Source organism: Chiloscyllium plagiosum, unplaced genomic scaffold (assembly GCF_037043375.1).
Source record: "Chiloscyllium plagiosum isolate Xiang-an unplaced genomic scaffold, Cpla_swu_hap1 HiC_scaffold_22, whole genome shotgun sequence".
Lineage (NCBI taxonomy): Eukaryota > Metazoa > Chordata > Chondrichthyes > Orectolobiformes > Hemiscylliidae > Chiloscyllium > Chiloscyllium plagiosum.
Genome location: NW_028270160.1, coordinates 15,127,009 through 15,152,809, shown reverse-complemented (window position 1 = coordinate 15,152,809; position 25,801 = coordinate 15,127,009). Strand labels below are relative to the sequence as shown.

General features: G+C 43.8%; 2 protein-coding genes across 2 annotated transcripts in view; one reads left to right on the top strand and one right to left on the bottom strand.

The window, feature by feature from the left end:
- Positions 1-7,998: 7,998 nt before the first annotated feature.
- On the bottom strand, positions 7,999-11,299 carry hps6 (HPS6 biogenesis of lysosomal organelles complex 2 subunit 3). The gene has a single exon (XM_043712936.2). It carries the CDS (start codon positions 11,078-11,080, stop codon positions 8,546-8,548), a length of 2,535 nt encoding a protein of 844 aa, XP_043568871.1. The 5' UTR covers positions 11,081-11,299; the 3' UTR covers positions 7,999-8,545.
- A 3,846-nt stretch (positions 11,300-15,145) lies between these two features.
- armh3 (armadillo like helical domain containing 3) overlaps positions 15,146-25,801 on the top strand; it is a 152,537-nt gene continuing 141,881 nt past the window's right edge. The window contains exon 1 of the mRNA XM_043712942.2: positions 15,146-15,236. The gene's annotated coding sequence lies outside the window, so the exon portion shown is untranslated. The remainder of the gene's footprint in view (positions 15,237-25,801) is intronic.

The window sequence follows — 25,801 nt, the reverse complement described above, 5'->3', positions numbered from 1 at the left end:
TTCCTGATGAAGGGTTTTTGCCCGAAATGTCGACTTTCCTGCTCCTTGGATGCTGCCTGACCTGCTGTGCCTTTCCAGCACCACTCTAATCTTGACACTATTTATATTATTGGAGGGCTTGGATTGAAATCCCATCAGGGAAACATTAAAAGGAAAAACTGGAATGAGAATCATTTTTCATTTTAGAAAAAATCCAACTGGTTCACTACTGTCCTTCCTGGTAGGAAATCTACTATCCTTAGCTTGTCTGGTATACATGTGACTCCCATTTTCCAGCTATTTTTCCCATGTTTCGACATTTGAATTACTCATCTAAATACTTCTTAAATATTGAGGGATCCTACCTCTTTTAGGCAGGAGATTCCAGATACCCACCATTCTTTGAGTGAAAAAGATATTTTCCTGCAGTGCTCTCTAAACTTCCTGCTCCATATGTTAGAAGTCTGTTCTTGGTTATTAACCACTCGAAGAAGGGGAAATGTTTCTCTCTATTCACTGTCTATGCCTCTCATAACTTCATACACCTTAATCAGATACCCAATCAACATCATTAGGCTATTAGTGACTAAAAACTGAAGTGGACGAATCATATAAATAGTATACTGAAGTCTTGTAGCACCACGGTAGTGTCCCAATCACTGGGCCAGAAGCTTAAAAATGTGTTAAAAATGCAGCAGCTGAGTTTGGTTATCACTGTACCACAGTTAAACTGATTTGTATGTTTCAGTCAATACACCGAATTACAATCCCTGCTGCTTTTGCACATCTTTGGGATGACATCCTTAACATTTCATGTTCAGAGCTTTCCTTTGGCTCCAAGTAAATTGTAAGCATTGTTTTGTTGACGCTACCTTAAATTTCTCTAGCCTATCCCATTAAATGCTCCCATAATTAGGTAGCACGGATTGACATACAGAGCGAAGCTCCTTCTAGACATTTTCTGATCAACTTATTCAGAGATGTTGTTACACACATCTGGAACAAGTGGAACTTGACTGGCTGAGAGGTAGGGACACTGACAATGCATCACAAGATTCCTTATCTAGATGTCCCCATCAAGCACCTCCATGTGCAGCTTGGGTGATACAGGATAAATCTCCCTCTGTTGTACCATAATGCCAGCTATCAGTGGAGTGTGACTAATAACATTTAATTTCAAATTGTAGATATTGTGTACTCGTGATCCTTTGGTACTGGATTGGAATTTTCGCAAAGTAACTTCACATGGTGCTGATTATAGTTTGCAGAGTGGAGCATTTCATCCATAACTGCATGCAATAGAATACAACTGGGGTCACGCAGTTAAAAAGACTGCTACAGCTGATTGCCAGCTCAATATCACTTCGTGGTGTAGTAACACAGAAACAAGCCTTTCAGCCCACCATGTCTGTGTTGGTATTTTTGCTCCAACTGAGTTTCCTCCCCTTCTACTTTGGTCTAACGGTCAGCAGCTCCTGCTTTTCCTTCCTTCCTTCCTTGTGTTTATTCACCTTCCCCATAAAGGTCTCTACATTACTCATTTCAATTATGCCTGTGGCAGTGAGTTCCACATTACTACTATTCCCTGGAGAAAAAGAGGTTGCCTTTGAATTTCTTATTTGATTTATTAATATCCCCGATATTTGTGGCTCCTAGTTTTAAACATCCTTTTCACTTTCTGCATTCACATTTTAATGTCATTGTTTTATTACCAGCTAGTTTCCCCTCTCTCTGTGCCACCCCCCGCCACCTCGGGCCCGATTACATAAGTTTATTTTCTGGTTTTCAGATATTGTTATCAACAGTTGACAAACAGGACACTGAATTCTCCTTTCAAGAGGCACATATTGTAAAGCGATCACGTTATCAACAAAGATCTTTATAAACCATGATTCCCCACCTATTGCTCCACTGCCCCTGTAAATATTATTCCATTGCTGTCCAATAGGTGTATGCCTCATCTTAGACGGGCTGAAGGTGGTGATCCCTTTAAACTGAAGCTCAACTAGTTTCTGGTATGTTTAACTCATGACAAAGTTAAAAATCACACAACACCAGGTTATAGTCCAACAGGCTTAATTGGAAGCACACTAACTTTCTGAGCGACGCTCCTTCATCAGGTGATGAAGGAGCGTCGATCCGAAAGCTGGTGTGCTTCCAATTAAACCTGTTGGACTATAACCTGGTGTTGTGTGATTTTTAACTTTGTACACCCCAGTCCAACACCGGCATCTCCAAATCATAACTCATGACAGGGTGACATCAGTCCCTCTCCCACTGTTATGTATAATTTGAGTTTTGCTGTTTCAAAGCCTCAGACCTGCTGAATGACGCTGTGCATCATCTAAATACTACATCGGCTTCTCCTCATCCAAAAATCTGCAACCAAGACCTTAACTCCTCTACACTCATCGACCCACCAGACCTTGGTCCTGGATTAGTGGTGCTGGAAGAGCACAGCAGTTCAGGCAGCATCCAAGGAGCTTCGAAATCGACATTTCGGGCAAAAGCCCTTCATCAGGAATAAAGGCAGTGAGCCTGAAGCGTGGAGAGATAAGCTAGAGGAGGGTGGGGGTGGGGAGAAAGTAGCGTAGAGTACAATGGGTGAGTGGGGGAGGGAACTTGATAACCTGCACTGACCTTCAGGTTTAAAATTCGCACCCTTCTTTTCAAATTCCTCTCTGCTCTCACCCGTCCCTATCCTTGTAATCTCCTCCAGATCAATCATTCTCCAAAATCTGCACATTCGTCAAAATCTGGCCTCTTCTCCGTTCCTAATCTTAATCTCTCCACCATTGGTGACTGTGTCTTTGACTGCCATGATGCCAAGTCTTGAATTCTCTCCCTACATCTCCTACCCTTCTTTAAATCCACCTTTTTGGCCAAGCTTTTTCCTCCTGTTACCTAATTACATGACTCAGTGTCACATTTGTTTGATAACCTTCCTGTGAAGTGCCTTGGGTTATTTTCTACTTTAAAAGTCCTGTATAAATGCAAGTGATTCCTGTATGATCCATGATATGACACCTGCCAGTTCTATTTTAAGGAACTGGGAATCATGATTTTTCTGACACACTGCCTTTTTTTTAAACTTTGATCACAAAGTTAAAAGTGTGCAGAAGATTTGCTGGAACTATACCTTTCCCTGATTGAAGGCTATCTGACCCAATAGCATCTGATTTCTGCTCTAGATGCAATGTTATCAGAATATTGTGGGTATAAGGTTTTTGATCATTTTACACGTTAGTAAAGCTATTCATTCTTAAGGTGTCGGTGTCACTAGCTAGGGCACTCCATTCATTGTAGTTAAATCCACAATGCGCTGTTAGAGAGCACATTCCAGGTTTTGATCTTGTGACACTCTTGGAATGGTGATGTATTTCCATGTCAGGACAATGAGTGGCTTGGAGGGGACGTTGCAGTTAGTGATGTTCCCATATAGTTGGTGCCTTTGTCCTTCTCAACCAAGGTTGTGGGTTTGAAAGATGCTGACTAAGGAACTCCAGTTAATTTCTGCAGTGCATTTTATAGATGGTACACTCTGCTGCTACTATGTGCTGAAGATATAAGGTAGGAATATTTATGAATATGGTGCCAATCAACACCGCATTGTGGATTTAACTACAATGAATGGAGTGCCCTAGCCAGTTAAAAAAAAAGGCAGTGTGTCAGAAAAATCATGATTCCCAGTTCCTTAAAATAGAACTGGCAGGTGTCATATCATGGATCATACAGGAATCACTTGCATTTATACAGGACTTTTAAAGTAGAAAATAACCCAAGGCACTTCACAGGAAGGTTATCAAACAAATGTGACACTGAGTCATGTAATTAGGTAACAGGAGGAAAAAGCTTGGCCAAAAAGGTGGATTTAAAGAAGGGTAGGAGATGTAGGGAGAGAATTCAAGACTTGGCATCATGGCAGTCAAAGACACAGTCACCAATGGTGGAGAGATTAAGATTAGGAACGGAGAAGAGGCCAGATTTTGACGAATGTGCAGATTTTGGAGAATGATTGATCTGGAGGAGATTACAAGGATAGGGACGGGTGAGAGCAGAGAGGAATTTGAAAAGAAGGGTGCGAATTTTAAACCTGAAGGTCAGTGCAGGTTATCAAGTTCCCTCCCCCACTCACCCATTGTACTCTACGCTACTTTCTCCCCACCCCCACCCTCCTCTAGCTTATCTCTCCACGCTTCAGGCTCATTGCCTTTATTCCTGATGAAGGGCTTTTGCCCGAAACGTCGATTTCGAAGCTCCTTGGATACTGCCTGAACTGCTGTGCTCTTCCAGCACCACTAATCCAGGACCAAGGTCTGGTGGGTCGATGAGTGTAGAGGAGTTAAGGTCTTGGTTGCAGATTTTTGGATGAGGAGAAGCCGATGCAGTATTTAGATGATGCACAGCGTCATTCAGCAGGTCTGAGGCTTTGAAACGGCAAAACTCAAATTATACTTAACAGTGGTGTCACCCTGTCATGAGTTATGATTTGGAGATGCCGGTGTTGGACTGGGGTGTACAAAGTTAAAAATCACACAACACCAGGTTATAGTCCAACAGGTTTAATTGGAAGCACACCAGCTTTCGGAGCGACGCTCCTTCATCACCTGATGAAGGAGCGTCGCTCAGAAAGTTAGTGTGCTCCCAATTAAGCCTGTTGGACTATAACCTGGTGTTGTGTGATGTTTAACTTTGTCATGAGTTAAACATACCAGAAACTAGTTGAGCTTCAGTTTAAAGGGATCACCACCTTCAGCCCGTCTAAGATGAGGCATACACCGATTGGACAGCAATGGAATAATATTTACAGGGGCAGTGGAGCAATAGGTGGGGAATCATGGTTTATAAAGATCTTTGTTGATAACGTGATCGCTTTACAATATGTGCCTCTTGAAAGGAGAATTCAGTGTCCTGTTTGTCAACTGTTGATAACAATATCTGAAAACCAGAAAATAAACTTATGTAATCGGGCCCGAGGTGGCGGGGGGTGGCACAGAGAGAGGGGAAACTAACTGGTAATAAAACAATGACATTAAAATGTGAATGCAGAAAGTGAAAAGGATGTTTAAAACTAGGAGCCACAAATATCGGGGATATTAATAAATCAAATAAGAAATTCAAAGGCAACCTCTTTTTCTCCAGGGAATAGTAGTAATGTGGAACTCACTGCCACAGGCATAATTGAAATGAGTAATGTAGAGACCTTTATGGGGAAGGTGAATAAACACAAGGAAGGAAGGAAGGAAGGAAGGAAAAGCAGGAGCTGCTGACCGTTAGACCAAAGTAGAAGGGGAGGAAACTCAGTTGGAGCAAAAATACCAACACAGACTTGGTGGGCTGAAAGGCTTGTTTATGTGTTACTACACCACGAAGTGATATTGAGCTGGCAATCAGCTGTAGCAGTCTTTTTAACTGCGTGACCCCAGTTGTATTCTATTGCATGCAGTTATGGATGAAATACTCCACTCTGCAAACTATAATCAGCACCACGTGAAGTTACTTTGCGAAAATTCCAATCCAGTACCAAAGGATCACGAGTACACAATATCTACAATTTGAAATTAAATGTTATTAGTCACACTCCACTGATAGCTGGCATTATGGTACAACAGAGGGAGATTTATCCTGTATCACCCAAGCTGCACATGGAGGTGCTTGATGGGGACATATAGATAAGGAATCTTGTGATGCATTGGCAGTGTCCCTACCTCTCAGCCAGTCAAGTTCCACTTGTTCCAGATGTGTGTAACAACATCTCTGAATAAGTTGATCAGAAAATGTCTAGAAGGAGCTTCGCTCTGTAAGTCAATCTGTGCTACCTAATTATGGGAGCATTTAATGGGATAGGCTAGAGAAATTTAAGGTAGCGACAACAAAACAGTGCTTACAATTTACTTGGAGCCAAAGGAAAGCTCTGAACATGAAATGTTAAGGATGTCATCCCAAAGATGTGCAAAAGCAGCAGGGATTGTAATTCGATGTAATGACTGAAACATATAAATCAGTTTAACTGTGGTACAGTGATAACCAAACTCAGCTGCTGCATGACCATCAACATGGCAAAAAGGAAAAGAAATGCAAGAATGACTGTTTGGAAATGGGTTATTGTTTTGAAGCAGGAGTGAGGGATTTTGCTTCCTGCAGACATGCATTAAGGAACTGCAAGAATCAGCCCAATGTGCTATGGATCCTCATTCCCATTCAGTGAGTTTTGGGTTTTTCTAGTTGTTGAGGTAGCAACTCTTGGAAGATTTTCCACTGCATGGTCACTCACAGCAGTCTCCAATCCCACCCTCACCTGACATCTCTACACTTTCACTTATGGGATGGGGCAGAGGGAACCAGAAGGTCATTGAGCTTGACCCAGAATAAAAGCCCTGGCTACACCCACCTTCGCCTGAGACCAAGGTACTGAGCCTAATTGAGGACAGCAGTTGCAGAGTCAATCAGCTTTACCTAGGCTGAGGACCCAGCAACACAGTCATGCAGCAGGGAAACAAATCCTTCGGTCCAACTAGTCCACACCGACCATGTTCCCGATCAAAACTAGTCCCATTTACCTATGCTTGGCACATTTTGCTCCAAACCCTTCTTGTTCAAGTCGTTACCCGACTATCTTTTAAATGTTCTAACTGTACCTGCATCCACCACTTGCTCGGGCAGTTCATTCCACATACGAACCACTGTGTAAAACAAAAATTACCCCTTATGAGCTTTTTAAAATATTTCTCTCACCTTAAACTGAATAATAATGAAATCTTATATGTCACAGCCTGTTGATCACAAGGCTCTTTATATTCTGATTATCTCAATCAAAGCCTCCTCCAGTTTAAAAACTGAGATGAGGATAGATTATAGAACTGGACACGATTAAGCACAGTTTCAAAATTTGATTATGAAGCTGGATATGCCCCACAAGGTAGGAGAGCCTAACAGTAATGACTGCTTTGAGCTTTACGTAAAACATTTTGGGAAACGGGAAAAGCAAAAATTTCTGTTCTCAATTTTCTCCCCGACAGACTACATTCACAGTGTGAATCATTCTTTGATTCAGATACTGAGTAGATTTTATATAAAAAGCTTTGATGCACTTTGTCCCACTTTATCTCAGACAACCAGGTTATCATAATAGTGAACATGCAAACATTAACTCGCTGTTAATGTCATTTTGCTATTACGCATGTTTCATTAATGCAAATTCACTGTAACATGTTGACGAATTGGGGACACTTTCAAAAATGTGAACTTTTAAAGCGTATTTTGGATATAAAGTGATACTGGCCCCATTAGTTTAAATGGTGCTGATACACAGCAGTTTTCTTACAACACTGGGTTGCATGAGAATGAAACTAGCCTCGTTATAGCCAAACCGACTATACTGTGAAAGATACAATGAATACAACATTCTGCCCTTAAACAACTCATCACATCTGCAAGGAACTGTACAATGAGGGTAAAGCACTCTGATTACAGGTCTGTACCTAGGAGTGGAATAGGACTGGCATAAAGCTTCACACAAGGCAGCCTGAAATCAATTAGTAAAACGTATAGCCCTGGCAATAACACCAGAGAATGAAAACCAGGCAAGGAATTTCAGCTTCACAGAACCTTCTGACAATCAGCCCTTATTGTTTTGTCAGACATTGCCCAGCTGATATCTTATATCCTACTCGCCACATCATATTGACAACAACCAAGGAGGACAGAAACGAGGAGGTCAAAACTTTGAGGTTCTTGTCCTGGCTTTCAACCTCTCAAGCCATTTATGCATACCCTGGACAGATCCTTTGGACGTTATGGTGATGCTGAACAATACTTCTCACTGCCATTGTGAAGACCACATATCATTATCATACGGGCCCTGCCACAGGGAAATCCTCATGGCTGGCTGTGCATGATTAAAGCCACAGATACCTTGTTAACCATAAGGACATTGCGATACAACCTTGGTCTATCTCAACATAAAGATAACACTCATGAGAAAACAACAGAGAACAAAAATATCAGCAGTAAACACAATTAAGATAAATAAGACATTCATTTAATTATTTCTGAACATGTTTGAAACATTATTTCAACAATATATGACTCAATGGTGCGCTTTCTTAACTATCTTCCAAACTCCATTTCTCAATCAAGTCAGGTATTAGCCCGACAAAAACAAAGATAAGGAGAATATGGCATAAACAAAACAATCTCCACAGCAAGCACCAGCAAAACTACTTAAAGCCTGCTTCAAAGGAAAGGTGCCTTGGTCAGAGAACAGAGCAGGATCACTTCTGCAGCTGCTACCCACCCAGAACTTCTTGCCCTGGGATAAATATCACCTCTGGTCTGCCTGTTGTATTAGCATATCCTAGAAAGGTTATCAGCAACAGGGATTGAGTTTATAAAGATGACTGTTCTCACAGTCCCCAATTGGGCATCACCCTCTACGTACAGCAATATTATAAAATTTCCATATTTTTAAACAGGATAATATAAATTGCACATTGGGAAAATTTCTGACTTGAACACCAAGCAAAGAGTGCAAACCATTTGTATTTCAGTGCTTTTACAGTAGTGTTCACAATGTCTTGCTTGCCTCCATGCTGGGCTCAACGCTCAGAGGGTTGGACTGGTCAACTGCTTTCTTCTGCCTGGGAGGTGTGGGAGGAGGGAAGACCATTGTCTTTAGCCCTTCAGCCATGCCTATCCATTGCTGATCTTCACCCCGCGTCAGCACTTTAGTGAGCAGTGGTCGCAGCAGCCCGATCGTCAGTTGGTTACCATCACTAGAGTATGGCCCAGATTCACAGCTCGAGGGCACAGATCCCAGGATGATGTCCAATACATCTGTGGCCGTGGTATCCTCAGGACACAACTCCCAAATCTCCTCCAGGTAAGGATCCAGAGCTCTGTGCTGGGAAATCTGGACCAGCATGGCAGCAAAGAGCTCCTTCTTTAGCAGAGGCCCTTGTTGGGAGAACCTGTTGGTGGCCTCTACTGCCCTTTGCCACATTCCCCGCTCAATCAGAAGGCGAACTGCTTGGATTACAGCATTTGGCCTCTTGCTGCACAGCAGGAGCTCGATGATTATTTCAGTTGGATCTCCTACCCCACCATCGCAAGCAGATGGGATGACTGACAAAGCCCTCTTGTAGAGGGGAACGTTCTCCAGACTCTCGTTCCCCCCATAATTCCGGAAAGTGGCCAGGTGCTGCTGTGTCAGCTCAATGAACATTGGCAGCCATTTAGGCTGGAATTGGTACAGCAGACGACAGATCAGTTCAAAAACTGGAACTGCTCCATTGGTGTTGACTGACTGGTCTGGTGGGAGACCTGGGCTCAGTATCACTCTCCATAGGTCAGCTGTGGCTCTGGCAGAGAAGGATCCTTCACTATTCTGGTGCAGGTGCAGTGTCCGTTTAACAGCTTTCCATGCTTCCCTTGGGAATGTGTTGAAAATGGAATTTAAGTAGACCAGAGCTTCTCGGTCAAGTTGGCAATGCAGCAGCCTCTGAATTTCCTGCTCAGTTATTTCCTCAATGTAAGCAGCCACCTCAATTTCAGATCCATTTACCAAGCAGGACTTGGCTTCTTCCAAGTTGACATAGCTTTGTAATTCCCCAGCCATGATGCTGTGCAGTTTGATATAGGTTTGCTGGTTATAGTGGCCAGTCTTCCTGAGATAGAATTCATTCTGCAAGATGGAGCAGAGGGTGAGAGGCGCTTGGAACTTCGCCTCACTTTTCAGCTTCTGCACTGTCAGTCTGCTGCGGCTCAAACTCCTTTTCTGGTAATACTTGCAGGCTTCTTCTAAGACCAGCTGTTCCAACATCTCCTGTCCCTGGCTGCTTCTTGAACAGAACGCTGACTTGATGTTAGAATTACTGGGGTGAATACCGAGGGAATAAATGCCGTCCTCTGCCAGCAGTTGGATCTCGCCTGTTTCCCAATAGGGTATGAGGCCCAGCGGCTGCACCTCCAGTGTTGCCTCCTCCACCAACCTACCTGTCTCAGTGTCAACGAGTTGCAGTGTCCTGCCCAACGTAAAGGCCAGGGTGGTCCCACATAGTTCCATCAGCATCGAGCCCTCAGCTGGCAGGCTCTGGCTGAGGTGGCAAAGGAGCCGGGCGGTCCCATCATTTTGGATTAGGCTGACCTCTCCATTGGCCTCGGCCAGTAGAAGCCCAGTAGGACAGGGGCAGACTGCCCGGATTTCCAGCGACGGGAGGGAAGGTAAGATGCCGGCGACATCCGCCACAAGCCTCGTGAAATTGTAGTCCTCATGGAGCAGCCTTCTGATGCTGAGGGGTCCTCGGGCCAGGCTGGTGACGGTCAAGGTATCTTCCTGGGGGCTCCAGATCAGGATGAACTTGACCAGGTTGTGCATGGGGCTGTTGCTAGGGGTGGGGCAGTTGCTGGGGGTGTTGCCAGGGGTGGGGCAGTTGCTGGGAAGCAGGTAGATGACCTCGCCGGCCGCATGCAATCTGTAAGCCGGGCTGTTGTGCATGAGGTTGCGGACAGGCCCCAGGGTGAGGCCGGGGCCAGGGCCCAGGCTCCGGCTGCAGATGCAGTGCTGAGTGGTTGCGGAGGGCCCGGGCCTCTCCTCGCACCAGCTGATGGAGTGACCATCCCAGGCGGCCGACAGCAGCCGAGCCCGGGGACCGGAGCAGAGGTCGGCGGCCTGCAGCAGCTGCCAGCCCTCGGCCTCCCGGCAGCTCCAGAACTCGGCCCGGCCGTGCTGGGTGATGAGGGCGGCGGAGGAGGAAGAGCTGCTGCCCGGTCTCTCCGGGTCCCCGCTCCCCGGGCCCAGCCTCTCCAGCTCCAGCACCTCCAGCAGCTGCTCGGCCCCCGGGAAGCTCCTGTCCAGGGGGCTGGGAGCCGGGCCTCTGGCCGGGCTCGGCTCGAAGCTCAGCAGCCGGTTGTCCCGGGGCAGGTGGAGGAAGAGGCGGCGGCGGGAGCAACAGCGGAGCCGGGCATGGGGCTGAGCCTGAGACTCCTCCCGGCAACTCGGCCCGGACCCCGGTCGCAGGAGCTCCCGCAGTTGCTGATGCCGAGAGTAGCGACTGAGACCGGAGAGGCGGCGGAGCCTCATCCCGCCCGGGCCAGGGGGCATGGAGACTGTGCCCGGTATCTGTCTCTACCCCGATCCTTCAGCCCACCCGAGTGTCTGGATTTCTATCTCTCCTCACTGTTTCTGAATCTGAGCAGTTTCCGGGTCAGAAGCTGCATCCAATCACCAGCACAGGATGATCCCACTCAGACCTGCCCCTACTGTCTGCGCTGACTCTTGAGACCACTTCCACTGCAATTATTCTTTTCGAGCATTTATTAGTTGTGTTTTTAGAGTTTCGTTTGACTCTGTCTCCACCGTATGCCTTCCAGACAACACAGACCAGATTATCAACTCTCGCTGTGTCCAAAAACGAGCTCCCTTTTGGTTCACATGCCCAATCACTTGAAACCCGAACTTTATGAATGGCTCTTGACCTCGGGACCCTGTAACATTCATTTAAAAGGCACTTTCAGATCATATTTACTCCATGCAAAATCCTTTTAAAAGAGAGTCAGTGCGGATTTGATTAACTAAATGGCTTCAAGTGCTGTAACCATTATGTGATTCTATACGCTGAGATACATGTATTGAGTATGCAAAAAAAAATTAAGCGTACATGTTTACAAAGATTTAATAGATTTGACAGCACAGAAATAGCCCGTTCAACTCAGTGGGTCTGTGCCAACTTGCCTCGTTCTGCCCACAATGTTAGCACATCCTTTTATTCCTTTCATTTTCATATTTATCTAGCTTCCCCTATACAACTCTGCTATTCGTGTGAACCACTACTAGTGTTGTCCACATGTTCATTCCTCTCTGGATAAAGACATTTCTCTTGAATTCCCATAATAATGGATTTATTAAGGGCTGCCTTATATTGATCCCTGTTTTGGATGTTTTGCTCTTTTATTCGTATTTCTTTACAGAGAATACAATATGCATATTTTTAAAAATTGATTCATTTGTGAGATGTGGGCATCATTGGCTGGCCAGCAATTATTACCCCTCCCTAGTTGCCTATATATATAAAAAATCAAGATCTATTATGAAAACAGGAATGTATTCACAATTATTATAAATAAACAAGTAATCAGCATGTCAATTTTTTGTACGCAGAATATTGGTGATATTTCTTTTATTTCATCTCAGATGTAGTTTGTGGGAAAATAGCATTTATTGCTCAGCTCTCATTCTCAGAGCTAAAAATCACACAACATGCGGTTATAGTCCAACAGGTTTGTTTGGAAGCACTAGCTTTTGGAGCATTGTTCCTTCATTACGTGGTTGTGAGTATAAGATTGTAAGACACAGAATTTATAGCAAAATTTTACAGTGTGAAATAACTGAAATTATATGTTGAAAAAGACCTGGATTGTTTGCTTAATCTCTCATCTTTTAGAATCAACATGTTAGTTTCAGTTCTGTCATATGTAAATTGCAGAATGTTTAAAAGCTACATTCTTAAGCGAACTTTAACAATTGGTGTCATGTCATCCCCATCCCAGATAATGATTTAAGGTGTGAGCTGCCCTGTGTGACACTGTCTGTGCCACAATAGTCAGAGTGATTCTAATCTAAAAAAATGGATTTACAGATTCTTACATGGATTCATGCAGTTTTAGAGCAAAGTAAAATGTAATTCTGCAAATACAAATTCACCCCACAAACATATGTGTATGGTGAGGGGGTGGGGTTATAAGTGTCTGTGAGAGAGTGTGTGTATGTGTGTGAGTGTAAAGAGAGTGTCTGTGATTAGAATCAGTCTGACCATTGTGGCACAGACAGTCTCACACAGGGCAGCTCACACCTTAAATGCATTATCTGGGCCGACATGACACCAATTGTTAAGGTTCACTTCAGAAAGTAACTTTTAAATGTTCTGCGATTTACATATCAAAGAACTGAGGTGCATATTTGATTGTTCATGCATTCTTCATAGAATCATAAAATCCCAACAAGTCCACACTGATCCTTCGAAGAGTATCCCACCTAAACCCACTCCCCTCTACTCTACATTTACCCCTGACTAATGCGCCTAACTTACACACCCCTGAACACTATGGGGGATTTCGCTTGGCTAATTCACCTAACCTTCACATCTTTTGGATTGTGGGAGGAAACTAGAGCACCCAAAGGAAACCCACACAGACACTGGGATAACGCACAAATTCCACACAGACAGTTGCCCGAGGATGGAATCAAACCTGGGTCCCTGGTGCTATGAGGCAGCAGTGCTGACCACTCACCCATCATGTCATCCATAAATTCTTTTAAATTTAATGAACATCCAGCTTGGGAGCAGGTATTTTGTAATCATTGTCAGCATCTACACTGACCCTAGGACTTTGAGTTAGTTCATTCCTAGGAGCCACTAGTGATGGCGGAATTAAAATTGAGTGCAAACAACCACTTCCTAATCATAACTCTTGCAATTTATGGGGTAATCATCCATGAACAGGAAATGAGAAAAAGCTACATTCATGACTTAATAGAACTGGTTTAGCCAAATATCGATTTCTTCTGGTCATTTCCTCATTCGATTATATCCGACTCTGCAGTATTTCAGCAGCAACTCACTGCTACAATATTTACTTCTGCAGAAATTATGTTCATAATTTATTCAATGGAACAATTTCTCAAATGATATTAATGCAAAATGTATTTTCATATAACTACTTTTAACATGGTAAAACAACACAAGGTACTTAGGATTATTAGCAGACACTGACCCCATCCTCCCCAGTGACTGTTTCAGGGTGAAGCAGAATGATTTGCACCCTCAGTGATCCATTTGAGAAAAGTTAAGATGCTGCCGACATTACATCACAATCAGCAAAACTATTTCCAACTATCTTTGACCAGCCCATTTGTTCACTGACATAAATGCCATGCATCATCACTGGCCTACATTGGCACCCAGTCAACATCGTCTTTTAAAACTGTCAGTTTTGCTTCAAGTCATTCTATGGCCTTAGCTCTCTTGATATCTGTAATTTCTTGCAGCCTCCGAACTCAGTGATCTCCTCTTATACAAGCCTTGAGTCTTCCAGATTAGTGGCAGTACCTTCAGTTACTTCCATGTACTGTCCATTCTTCTAACTAAATAAATCCTTTAAGACACTCCTTCCAAAACTATCTCATTGACAATTCATTGATCACCTCTCTCATACAACATTTTTTGCTAAGACATTCAATGCAGCAATGACAATCCTTCAACATATCAATGTAAATTTATTTTAATAAGACATCTACACTCTGCATAAGTTTTAATATGGTTAAGTTGTACATATGTACAAAGTAGCTTCCAGCTCCTAACACCCAAAACCTAAATCAAGGAGTTTTATCCTGAATGTCCAATTAAAAATTTTGATACTAGCTTCGTCATATTTAAATGTCATTATGAAGAAGGAGATTCATAGTACTACCTCAGTCAACCGCGTCAGTGGGACCACAGTAATCACCTGCAAATGGAAAACAATGCTATAAAGCAGCAATTATGTTGTATGATAATACTCCCATCAAAGACGGGCCGGCATCTGTCGCCCGTCCCTAGTTGCCCCTGTAGTTAATTATCTCCTGCAGTTATTTATTCCTGAGCTGTTTTAATGGGGCACTTGTTTGAAATTGGTCTTTGTTTAGATTGACGAGTCTGGGCTCTGGCTGCCAACATGATCCTTCACCTCTGCTGAGTTTTCCAGCAATTTCTGCTTATGATCCTTCATCTACTCAACTACATCTCCGTATTTCTGGTTGCTAAGCTCTGCCAGCAACGAAAAATTAAAAAAAAATTGACGAACAGGTTCATTTAATTACAAATCAAAACATCCACAAAAGAACAAAAAGTCCACTGAAGGATTCTGCCTCAATAAGACCTCCCTACCAGCATCCCAGATTCGATTAATCTATACAGATCGTATTCAGAAATCCATTTATTAGCTGAAGTGTGAGGCCGATGGATATTAACAGACTCACTGAGCAGTTAATTTACGATGGTGTTGAGACTAACGACGGAAAAGGTTCGAGAATATACTACACAAGACGACCGGCTGCTGAAGGATTGTGGGATACTGGCAGACCGAGACTGGAGGAGTGCCTTGCTAGGCATTGTGGGATACTGGAGGATAGCGCTGGCGGACCAATCCTATTGGAGTGGTCGGGGCTGAGAATGGCAGTCTGCGGGCGGAGGTCGGTTTGGTGACTGGAATGGGTGTGACAGGTAAGAGGTTTCAGGGTCTGAGGAGTTGTTGCCCATTTCCGCTGTGGGAATACGATCAGGCCCTTAGCCTGCGGTAGAGAGGGGTCAGGGTGAGCAGTAAAGGGCAAGAGATTTGGATCTGCAGGCCGCATTTTGCAATGAGAGCAAACAATGACAGTGCTTCCACACACCTACTTGTGAAAACATTTTAATGAAATAGTTATAATCTGCATAAAAGTTTTAGTGAAATCGCCCTGTAGATGTGAACAAAATAGCTTCCAGCTTCGAGCATCATGTGGTTTTATCCCGAATGTCCAACTGTAAATCAAACTTTGAAACCAGCTTCACCGTTTCTGAATGTCACAGTGGGAATGGGCGACGGAATCTGCAGTGCATTACCTCAAACTGGTTTACTGTGGATCACCTCTCACTCAACCATCTTTGTGTAGAACTTCAGCCTTTGCTTCAAAGTGGAAATTAGTCCTACAGTGTAGCAATCTAAATGATCACAATTTTGGCATAATGTGTGATGTTGTGAGCATATTACAGATGCACAGAGGTAGCTGTCAGCCATGACAGTGCTTAGGTTGGTATACTTACACCCATGGATCTTGTCTGACTTAGCTATCTTAAATTCATTCATACTTATTTGGGCATCGCTGGCTGGGCTAGTAATTGTTACTGATCCCTAATTGCCATGGGAAAGGTAGTGGTGAGCTGCCTCTTTTGTCTGCTGCAGTCCATGTAGTGCAGGGATAAGGGTGGGGGATAGCTAATCAAACAAGTCATTTTGTCTTGGAGCTTCATGTTGTTGGAGGTGCATCCATTCAACCAACTTTATGTTCCTGAGTTGTGCCTTGTACATTGTGTAACAGTCTGGGAATTCAGGAGGTGTGTTACTTGCTGCAGAATTCACCTGGTCTCGTAGCCATTGTATTTCTATGGCTTGATCCAGTTCTGTTTCTGATCATTCCAAGGATTCTGACACTTGGGGATTCATCAGTGATACTGCCATAGAACATCAAGGGGCAATGGTTGGATGTCCTTTTGGAGATTGTCATTGACTGGTGCTGTGTGCCACCCAAGTTATTTACCAATTAGACCAAACTTGGATGTTATCCAGTATCTGAGCAGTCATGAATGGTGCTGCGCCTTGACCAGTTATCAGAGAACACCTCCACATTTGACCTTCTGATGGAGGGGAGGTCTTGAGGAAACAACTGAAGATGATTGGGCTGAGGCGCTACCCTGAGGTACCTATGCAGAGATGTCCTGGGACTGAGATGATAGACCTCCAATAACAGCAACCATCTTCCTTTGTGTTCATATTAATTCTAATTTTAATAAGGCTCCTTGATGCCATGCTATGTCAATTTGTTTCTTTCCTCTGCGTTAGAAAATTTCTCAAGAGCCATTGTCACTACTTAATTATCAGAAGTGGAAATCATGAATGACTGATCCTCATCTGTTCTCTCTTGATCTTGGTCCTTTATATGCCTTACTGCAGAGAATATTTGGAACAGTTAAATCATATTATTGGAACAAATCAGTTCAAAATAGAAAATGAAAGATTTGGCCTCTCATGACCACTTGGCACATGTTTTTAATGAAACACATTTGAGGTACTGTACATTAATATTGTAGTGTAGGAAACGCAGCAGTCAGTTTGTCACATTGAGCTCCCTCAGACACCTATGTGATAATGATCAGATAATGTGATTCAGCATGATATTATTTTGAGGGGTAAAAATTGACCAGAGCAAGAGGGGGGATCTCCCCCTGCTCTTGTTTGAAATGCAGAAGGTGGATCTATTCTATCTACACAAGCAGACAGACGGGGCTGTTGTGTATTGTTTGTTGAAATGATGAAACCTCTGACAATTCCGTGCTCTCTTGTTATGCATTGGAGTGTCAGTTATAATTTTGTTGCTTAAGCCCTGGAGTGAGAATTGAAGCTGGAGCCTTGTGATTCAGGAGGCGAGAGGACGACCCACTGAGCTATGACTGACAAGTACTGGTTCTATCAAAATCATGTGACATAATGAAAATTGTGCGTAAGAGCTGAATGTTGAGGTTTGAGAGCAGCTGTCTTTGGACTAAACATCCAGAAAATCATGGTTCTCCACCAGCCTGCTCCTCTGCACAACAGATGAGCCACTGGGCAACTCTGAATATTTCTCATACGTTGGGAGCATCCCTTAGATACTGACCATGATATCCAGATCATCTCCAGTGTGCCATTGCAGCCTTTGGTCATCTAAGGAATCATGTAGTTAATGATAAATACCTCAAATTTGGCATCAGACTCATGGAACAAGGTAACAGTGTTACCTGAGGCGCCAGTTGGAGTCTGCAAATTAGAGGAGAAAAATCATCAGTGAAATCTCTGCAAAATACAGTAGCAGGCTAGGTGCTAAAAATAAGCACAACCTGTGTCTTAATACTCCAATTAGCTGTGTTGGTGGGTCACATTATCTACAGGCCTTACACAAGACTCCCAAAATGACCTCACCGTACTCTACTTTGTTATGGTTGGCAGTCATAGAGTCATAGAGATGTCCAGCATGGAAACAGAACCTTCAGTCCAACCCATCCATGCCGACTAGATATCCCAACCCAATCTAGTCCCACCTTCCAACACCTGGCCCATATCCCTCCAAACCCTTCCTATTCATATACCTATCCAGATGCCTCTTAAATGTTCCAATTGCACAAGCCTCCACCACTTCCTGTGGCAGCTCATTCCATACACATGCCACCCTCTGCATGAAAAGGTTGCCCCTTAGGTTTCTTTTATATCTTTCCCCTCTCACCCTAAACCTATGCCCTCTAGTTCTGGACTCCACTACCCAGGGGAAAGACTTTGTCTGTTTATCCTATCCATGCCCCTCATAATTTTGCAAACCTCTATAAGGTCACCCCTCAGCCTCCGATGCTCCAGGGAAAACAGCCATAGCCTATTCAACCTCTCCCTATAGCTCAAATCCTCCAACCTTGGCAACATCCTTGTAAATCTTTTCTGAACCATTTCAAGTTTCACAATATCTTTCCGATAGGAAGGAGACCAAAATTGCATGCATTATTCCAACAGTGGCCTAATCAGTGTCCTGTACAGCTGCAGCATGACCTCCCAACTCCTGTATTCAAACTCTGGTAATAAAAGAAAGCATACCAAACACCTTCTTCACTATCCTATCTACCTGTCACTCCACTTTCAAGGAGCTATGAACCTGCACTCCAAGGTCTCTTTGTTCAGCAACACTCCCTAGGACCTTACCATTAAGTGTGTAAGTCCTGCTAAGATTTGCTTTCCCAAAATGCAGCACCTCATATTTATCTAAATTAAATTCCATCTGCCACTTCTCAGCCTATTGGCCCATCTGATCAAGATCCTGTTGTAATCTGAGGTAACCTTCTTCGCTGTCCACTACACCTCCAATTTTGGTGTCACCAGGAGGACAGAACAAATACTTCAAGGACATCCTGAGGCCTCTCAGAAAACAAATGTAGCACACCCCAGCCGTCTGCATTCTCTGATGAATGTGACAGATCCTATGGTTTGAATGGAAGAAGAGTAATTGAATTCTCCCTCGTGTCCTGGCATTATTTTTCCACTCTGTAATCATCACAGAAAACAGTTGATCTGGTTGTTATCACCTTGCAGTACAGCGTACTGTGGGCCAATTGGCTCTGTCTTTTCCTACATTACAAGTGCTTACATCGGAAGTACATCATTTCTATGAAGCATTTTAGAATGTCCTGAGTTTGTGAAAGAGGCCATATAAATGCATCTCCTTGCTTGTCTGACTGTGTGCTAAGTTGGAGGATAATTGTTTCATATTCCTTCTCCCGGTGTCACAGTGCACTTCCCAACCTTGCTCCCACTGCATGACCAGCAGCAGTGAGTGAATGGCACATGTAATCCCATTATTATCACTGTGCTGTCTTCATTCCGTTCCCTACTTTGATCCTTATTTGTGATGATAATTTAAGCTCCTTAGTTTCGTAGTTCCTGAAACTAAAAGGTTGTTATGAGAGTATAGCCCAGCCAGTTCCAGCTGTGCAAAATTGGCCAATTCAGGATAGGACTATCCTGATGCCACAGTGACTGAGAGGAATGCTTGATAAATTCATCATCTGTCAGTAAGTACCTGTTACATGATGTCGCCTGTGGCCAAATAGTTCCGTGAAACTCTCATTTATGATTCATAGCCGAAGAATGAGTATGCTGGTCAGATACAATATTTGCAGTTGGAAGCAGAACCTGAGAGAGTAGAGTGTCTTCAGTGAGAGAAGGGTCAGCAATTGGGGAACATAGATTGAAGTTAATTAGCAAATGGCTCAGTGGGGAGAGGAGGATTTCTTTTACACAACAAGTTGTTGTGTTCTAGATTGCACAGAAGAAATGTGGATAAATACTTGAAAGGGAAAAGTTGCTGATGGAAGAGCACATGAATCTGACAAATTGGTTAGTTTTTTTATGCTTTGATGGGATGTGGGCATCAATGGCTAGTCTGGTATTTATTGTCCCTTCATAATTACCATGGAGAAGATAGTGGTGAGCTGCTGTCTTGAACCACTGCAGTCCTTTTGGTGTAGGGACATCAACAGTACTGTTGGGAGGGGACCAATTGTCTGGTTAAGAGGCAGGCGTTAAGAGAGTGGTGAGGTTTATTGAGGGAAGTTTGGAGCATTGGGCATGGAAAGTTACCATGAGTAAGTCAGGGATGTGCAGGAGGCTTGAACTGGATGAGTATAGACATCTCTGAAAGTTGTAAGGCTGGAGAAGGTTAGAGAAGTGAGAAGGGCATCAGCAGCTACACCTCTTAAAAGGGTTTGGATTATGAGACACATGCCTGGAGACCTTACTGTCTAGAGTTGAGGGATTAATGGTGAGTTGAAGCCGAGTAGCGAGCCATTTCTTCTGTCTCCCAGATATCTCTTTCTTTTATTGGTGAATCTTGTGTTCAGTAATACGAAGAACATTTCAGTCCGAAGAGTTTAGAATTTGCTTAATGTCAAACTTTCTCCAGTCTCCATTAGGTACAGATTAAAGCTCTTTTTACAATTGGTGTTAGATATAAAATAACGTGATGAGTACCCACTTTGAGCCCATCCTTATAGCAAGTTTTGGGGCAGGATTCAGTGTCCTTTGCTAGCTGACCCATGGAGAATGCTTTGTAAAGCTGTCCATTAGGAACAAATTTGTATGGTGCATTAAAATGCTGAATCCCTGGTATAATACTAAAGGAGATGAGGATACTTTGATTCATTTGTCTATTCTGGGTTTAAACCCATTTTCCAGATAGAGTGCCTGTGATTTGAGGGCAGCCTTTTAACTGAAGAAACTCTGTAACCTATTAAAGCTACCTGCCTTTCTGTGAACCTCTTCACTGTGCATTTAATCAATAATGTAATTCATTTAAGCTACGGATGACCCTGACGTTTGTAATTGCTGTCTCATGCTGAGATATGTGACATGGCTTATAGAGATGGGTTGTTTTCATTTATCATTTAATATAATTTTGAGAGCATACTACTACATGCGGGATCAACAGGACATTAAATTATGCCAACATCTTTTCAAGAGATTTACTGATAAATACTCCTTTTTAACCATTCTCCCTGGCTTGAAGGAAAAGCCTGACTCTTGGAATGCTGTTAGATTGATGTTAAAATCCCTAGGAGAGTTTCCTTAAGCTTTGTAGTAACCAGCTGGATTAACCACAGAAATACTGTGACTATAAGACACTAACAGAGCATAGTTCAAGAGAAGGTAAAAAAGGAATTTGGATAGAGATGTGCAAAATCATGAAAAGTAAATTTTTAAAATAAGTATTTCCAGTGGCTGAAGGCAGGGCTGAACAGGTGCATACATTCAAGCTGATCACCAAAAGAAGCTAAGATAACACAATAATTGATTTTTGATTTGATTAATTATTGTTGTGTGTACCTAGGTACAGTGAAAAGTTTTGTTTTGCATACAGTACAGACAGATAAGAACATAAGAACTCAGTAGGCCATCTGGCCCTTCGAGCCTGCTCTGTCATTAATAAGTTCATGGCTGATATTTTCGTAACCTCAACTCCACTTACCCGCCTTCTCACCGTAACCCTTAATTCCTTTATTGTTCAAAAAATATCTATCTTATCTTTAAAAATATTTACTGAAGTAGTCAACCGCTTCACTGGGCAGGGGGTTCCATAGATTCGCAATCCTCTGGGTGAAGAAGTTCTTTTTCAATTCAGTCTCAAATCTGCTCCCCGTAATTTTGAGGTTATGCCCTTTTGTCCTACTTTCACCTGCCAGTGGAAACATCCTCCCTAAGTCTATCTTATCTAATCTCTTCATAATTTTATATGTTTCTATAAGATCTCCCTCATTCTTCTAAATTCCAATGATTGTAATCCCAGTCTACTCAGTGTCTCCTCACAAGCCAAACCCCTCAACTCCGGAATCAACCTAATGAACCTCCTCTGCACCCACTCCAGTGGCAGCACATCCTTTCTCCAGAAAGGAGACCAAAACTGCACACGATATTCCAGGTGTGGCCTCAGCAGCACCCTATATAGCTGCAACATAACCTCCCTGCTTTTAAACTCAATCTCTTTAGCAATGAAGGACAAAATTTCATTTGCCTTCCTAATTACATGTTGTATCTGCAGACCAACCTTCTGTGATTCATGCACAAGGACACCTAAGTCCCTCTGGACAGCAGCATGCTGCAACGTTTTACTATTCAAGTCCTTTTTACTGTTACTCCTACCAAAATGGATGACTTCATATTTGTTAACATCATATTCCAACTACCAGACCTTTGCCCACTCACTTAAAGTATCCATGTTCCTCTGCGCACTTTGCTTTGCCACTCATCTCAGAGTCATCTGCAATCTTTGCCACACTACAAGTGGTTCCCAACTCCGAATCATCTATATAAATTGTGAATAATTGCGGTCCCAATACTGATCTCTCCAATCGCCACCAGGACAGAACCCCACTGGTCCTCACCTACCACCCCACCAACCTCCAGATACATCGTATCATCCTTCGTCATTTCTGCCACCTCCAAACAGACCCCACCACCAAGGATATATTTCCCTCCCCTCTCGTATCAGCGTTCCGGAAAGACCACTCCCTCCGCGACTCCCTCGTCAGGTCCACGCTCCCCACCAACCCAACCTCCACTTCCCGGCACAGCAGGTCAGGCAGCATCTGAGGAGCAGGAAAATCGACATTTTGGGCAAAAGCCCTTCATCAGGAATGAGGCTGGGAGCCTTGGCGGTGGAGAAATAAATAGGATGGGGTGGGGGGGATGATGTTCTCTGAAGTGCTCTGCAAGAAGGTGTCTGGTCTCCCTAGTAGTCGTGGAGGGAACGGTCTTTGTGGAAAGCAGATGGGGAGGGGAGGAAAATATATCCCTGGTGGTGGGGTCCGTTTGGAGGTGGCGGAAATGTCAGTGGATGATGCGATTTATGGCGGGGTGGAAGGTGAGGACCGGGGGGGTTCTGTCCTTTTTTCACAAAGACTGTTCCCCTTCGTGACGACCTGGTCAAGTCCACGCCCCCCTCAACAACCCACCCTACACTCTCGGCACCTTCCCCTGCCACCGCAGGAATTGCACAACCTACGCCCAGACCTCCCCCTTTCACCTTCATCCAAGGCCCCAAAGGAGCCTTCCACATCCATCAAAGTTTCACCTGCACTTTCACACGTCATTTATTGTATCCATTGCTCCCGATGTGGTCTCCTCTACACTGGGGAGACCGGACACCTTCGCGCAGAGTGCTTCAGAGAACATCTCCGAGACACGTGCACCAACCAACCCCACCACCCCATGGCCGAACATTTCAACTTCCCCTCTCACTCTGCCGAGGACATGCAGCTCCACTGCCACTCCCTCACCACCCGACGCCTGGAGGAAGAACGCCTCCTCTTCTGCCACGGGACCCTTCAATGCCATAGCATCAATGTGGACTTCACCAGTTTCCTCATTTTCCCTCCACCCACCTTACCCCAGTCCAACCTTCAAACTCAGCACCGCCCTCATGACCTGTGCCACCTGTCAATCTTCCTTCCCATCCTCCTCTCCGACCTATCACCTTCACCTCACCTCCATCACCTATTGCACTGACAGCTATCTTCTCCCCAGCCCCACCCCCTCCTATTTAGCTCTTCACTCCCGAAACTCCCAGCCTCATTCCTGATGAAGAGCTTTTTGCCAGAAACATGGATTTTCCTGCTCCTCGGATGCTGCTTGACCTGCTGTGCTTTTCCAGCACCACTTTAACCTTGACTCTAATCTCCAGCATCTGCAGTACCCACTTCTGCCTGTTTGATGTTGGCTGCCTTCCTGAGGAGCAAGAAACATAGGTAGAGAAATGGATAGAAGGTTGGCTTGCGTGACAGACTGGGCTGCGTTCACAACTCTGTATTGTGTCTTATTGCCCTTGGCAGAGCACGTGCCACACCAAACCTTGGTACATCTAAATAAAGTATTAAGAGTCTTTACAGATGTGCTGAATTTCCTTAGCTTCCTGAGGAAGTAGAGGTGTTGTGCTTTCTTGGCTGTTGCATCAACAGGATGGACTAGGATCCGTCATTGGTAATCATCATTCCTAGGAACTTGACACTCTTGACCACCTCCAACTCATCACTACTGATGTAGACGGGCTTGCCCTCCACCTTACTTCCTGAAGTCAGTGACCAACTCTTTCATTTTGCTGACATTGAGGGAGAGATAGTTACCTTTACATCACACCACTAAGTATTGTAACTCTTTCATATATTTTGTCTCGTCGTTATTTGCAGTGTGGCTTACAATGGTGTCATCAGTGAACTTGTGGATGGGGTTATGATGAAATTTGGCCATATAGTCATTAGTGTATAGAGAATTTTGTAAGGAGCTGAGTATGCAGCCTTGGTGGGAGGTGGGGGGGGGCGGTGGGGAGAGTGCTAGTATTGGTGTCGAGAATAATCGAGGAGGAGTGTTGTAGCTTATTCTCACTGATTGCAGTCAGTGGGTCAGGAAGTTGAGGATTTGGTTGTAGAGGGTGGACCAGCAACCTAGGTCTCTGAATTTGGTTGTAATTGTAGTGTTAAAGGAGGAAATGTAGTCAATAAGTAGGAGCTTGACAGAGGTATTCTTGTTATCCATATAGGATGTAGGTTTGCTCACTGAGCTGGAAGGTTCATTTTCAGACGTTTTGTCACCACACTAGGTAATATCATCAGTGAGCCTCCAGATGAAGCACTGGTGGTATGGCCCGCTTTCTATTTATGTGGTTAGGTTTCCTTGGGTTGGTGATGTCACTTCCGGTGGTGATGTCACTTCCGGTTCTTTTTCTCAGGAGGTGGTAAATAGGATCCAAGTCAATGTGTTTGTTGATAGAGTTCTGGTTGGAATGTCATGCTTCTAGGAATTCGCATGCATGTCTCTGTTTGGCTTGTCCTAGGATGGATGGCCAGGGAGATGACGTCTGCCATGGATCTGTTGTGATGACTGGCGAATTGTAAAGGATTGGGGCAGGCTGAGAGGTTCGATTTGATATGAACCGTGACGAACCTCTCAAAGCACTTCATAATTATGGAGGTCAGAGCCACTGGGTGGTCATTGTGAGGTATGCTGCATGAGATTTGTTTGGTACCAGGATGATGGTGGTCTTCTTGAAGTAGGTGGGGACCTCGGGGAAGCCTTTTATGTAGGATTTAGAATATACTGTCTGATAGGGTGATGAGTACGTATTTTATCATGTCCCTTAAAATAAATCTGGATAAATACAAAATATAGAGCCATATGGCTGCTCCCTTTAATGAGAGAGACAACTGGTGTGTTTTAACTTGAGGGTCAGGATCCCTCAGGTGAGGGGAGCTGTTGAGAAGGTGAGTCCCCCATGGTAATCTCAGTTGGTGCAGAAATTGAACCCACGCTGTTGGTGTCACTGCATTACAAACCAGCTGTCCAGTCTTCTGCCATATGATAGGAGAGTGGAGGTAATGATGATGGAAGTCACTCAGAAAGCTGTTACCTATGGATTGAACATCATTCATTTGTTTCACCTTTTCGAAAGTTGGGCTTGTCTCTTTTGTGAAAGTAACTGTGAATTAATGACTATAACTCGCTTTGAGGAATTGTATAAATGCAAACAATTTTATTTTCAACTTTCTGACATCAATGTTTAACCTCTCGGCATCACTATGTCCTGCCTTGTGCATGATGAATTTAAGTCATGACTCCTGGCAGGAAGACAGTGGTGATGTACCTGTACTGTGTGTCTCGGCCAGGGTCAATTTTACCCTGATCTGTATGTGCTTACAACCTCTGGTGATCAGAATTTCAAACTTGAATATGGAACCTAAATTTCTTTAAACAGGACATAGGAAATGTGGCCAGTTGCATTGCAAGGAACATGGTGTTTGATTTGGGGCAGCCTGGACTAATAATTAATTTTAAATTGAACAGGGTAAAGATCGCTAGGTCCATACAAAGAAACGATTGCTCTAGTGACTGGCTGGTGACATGACAAATAAATTGAGAAAGTGGTTTGTAATGTTGTATGACACATGTTGCCCAGAGCACATTTTAAATA

What these genes read in the sequence shown, in the direction of transcription:
- hps6 (XM_043712936.2), bottom strand. Translation starts at nt 11,080, where the DNA reads ATGCCCCCTGGCCCGGGCGGGATGAGGCTCCGCCGCCTCTCCGGTCTC.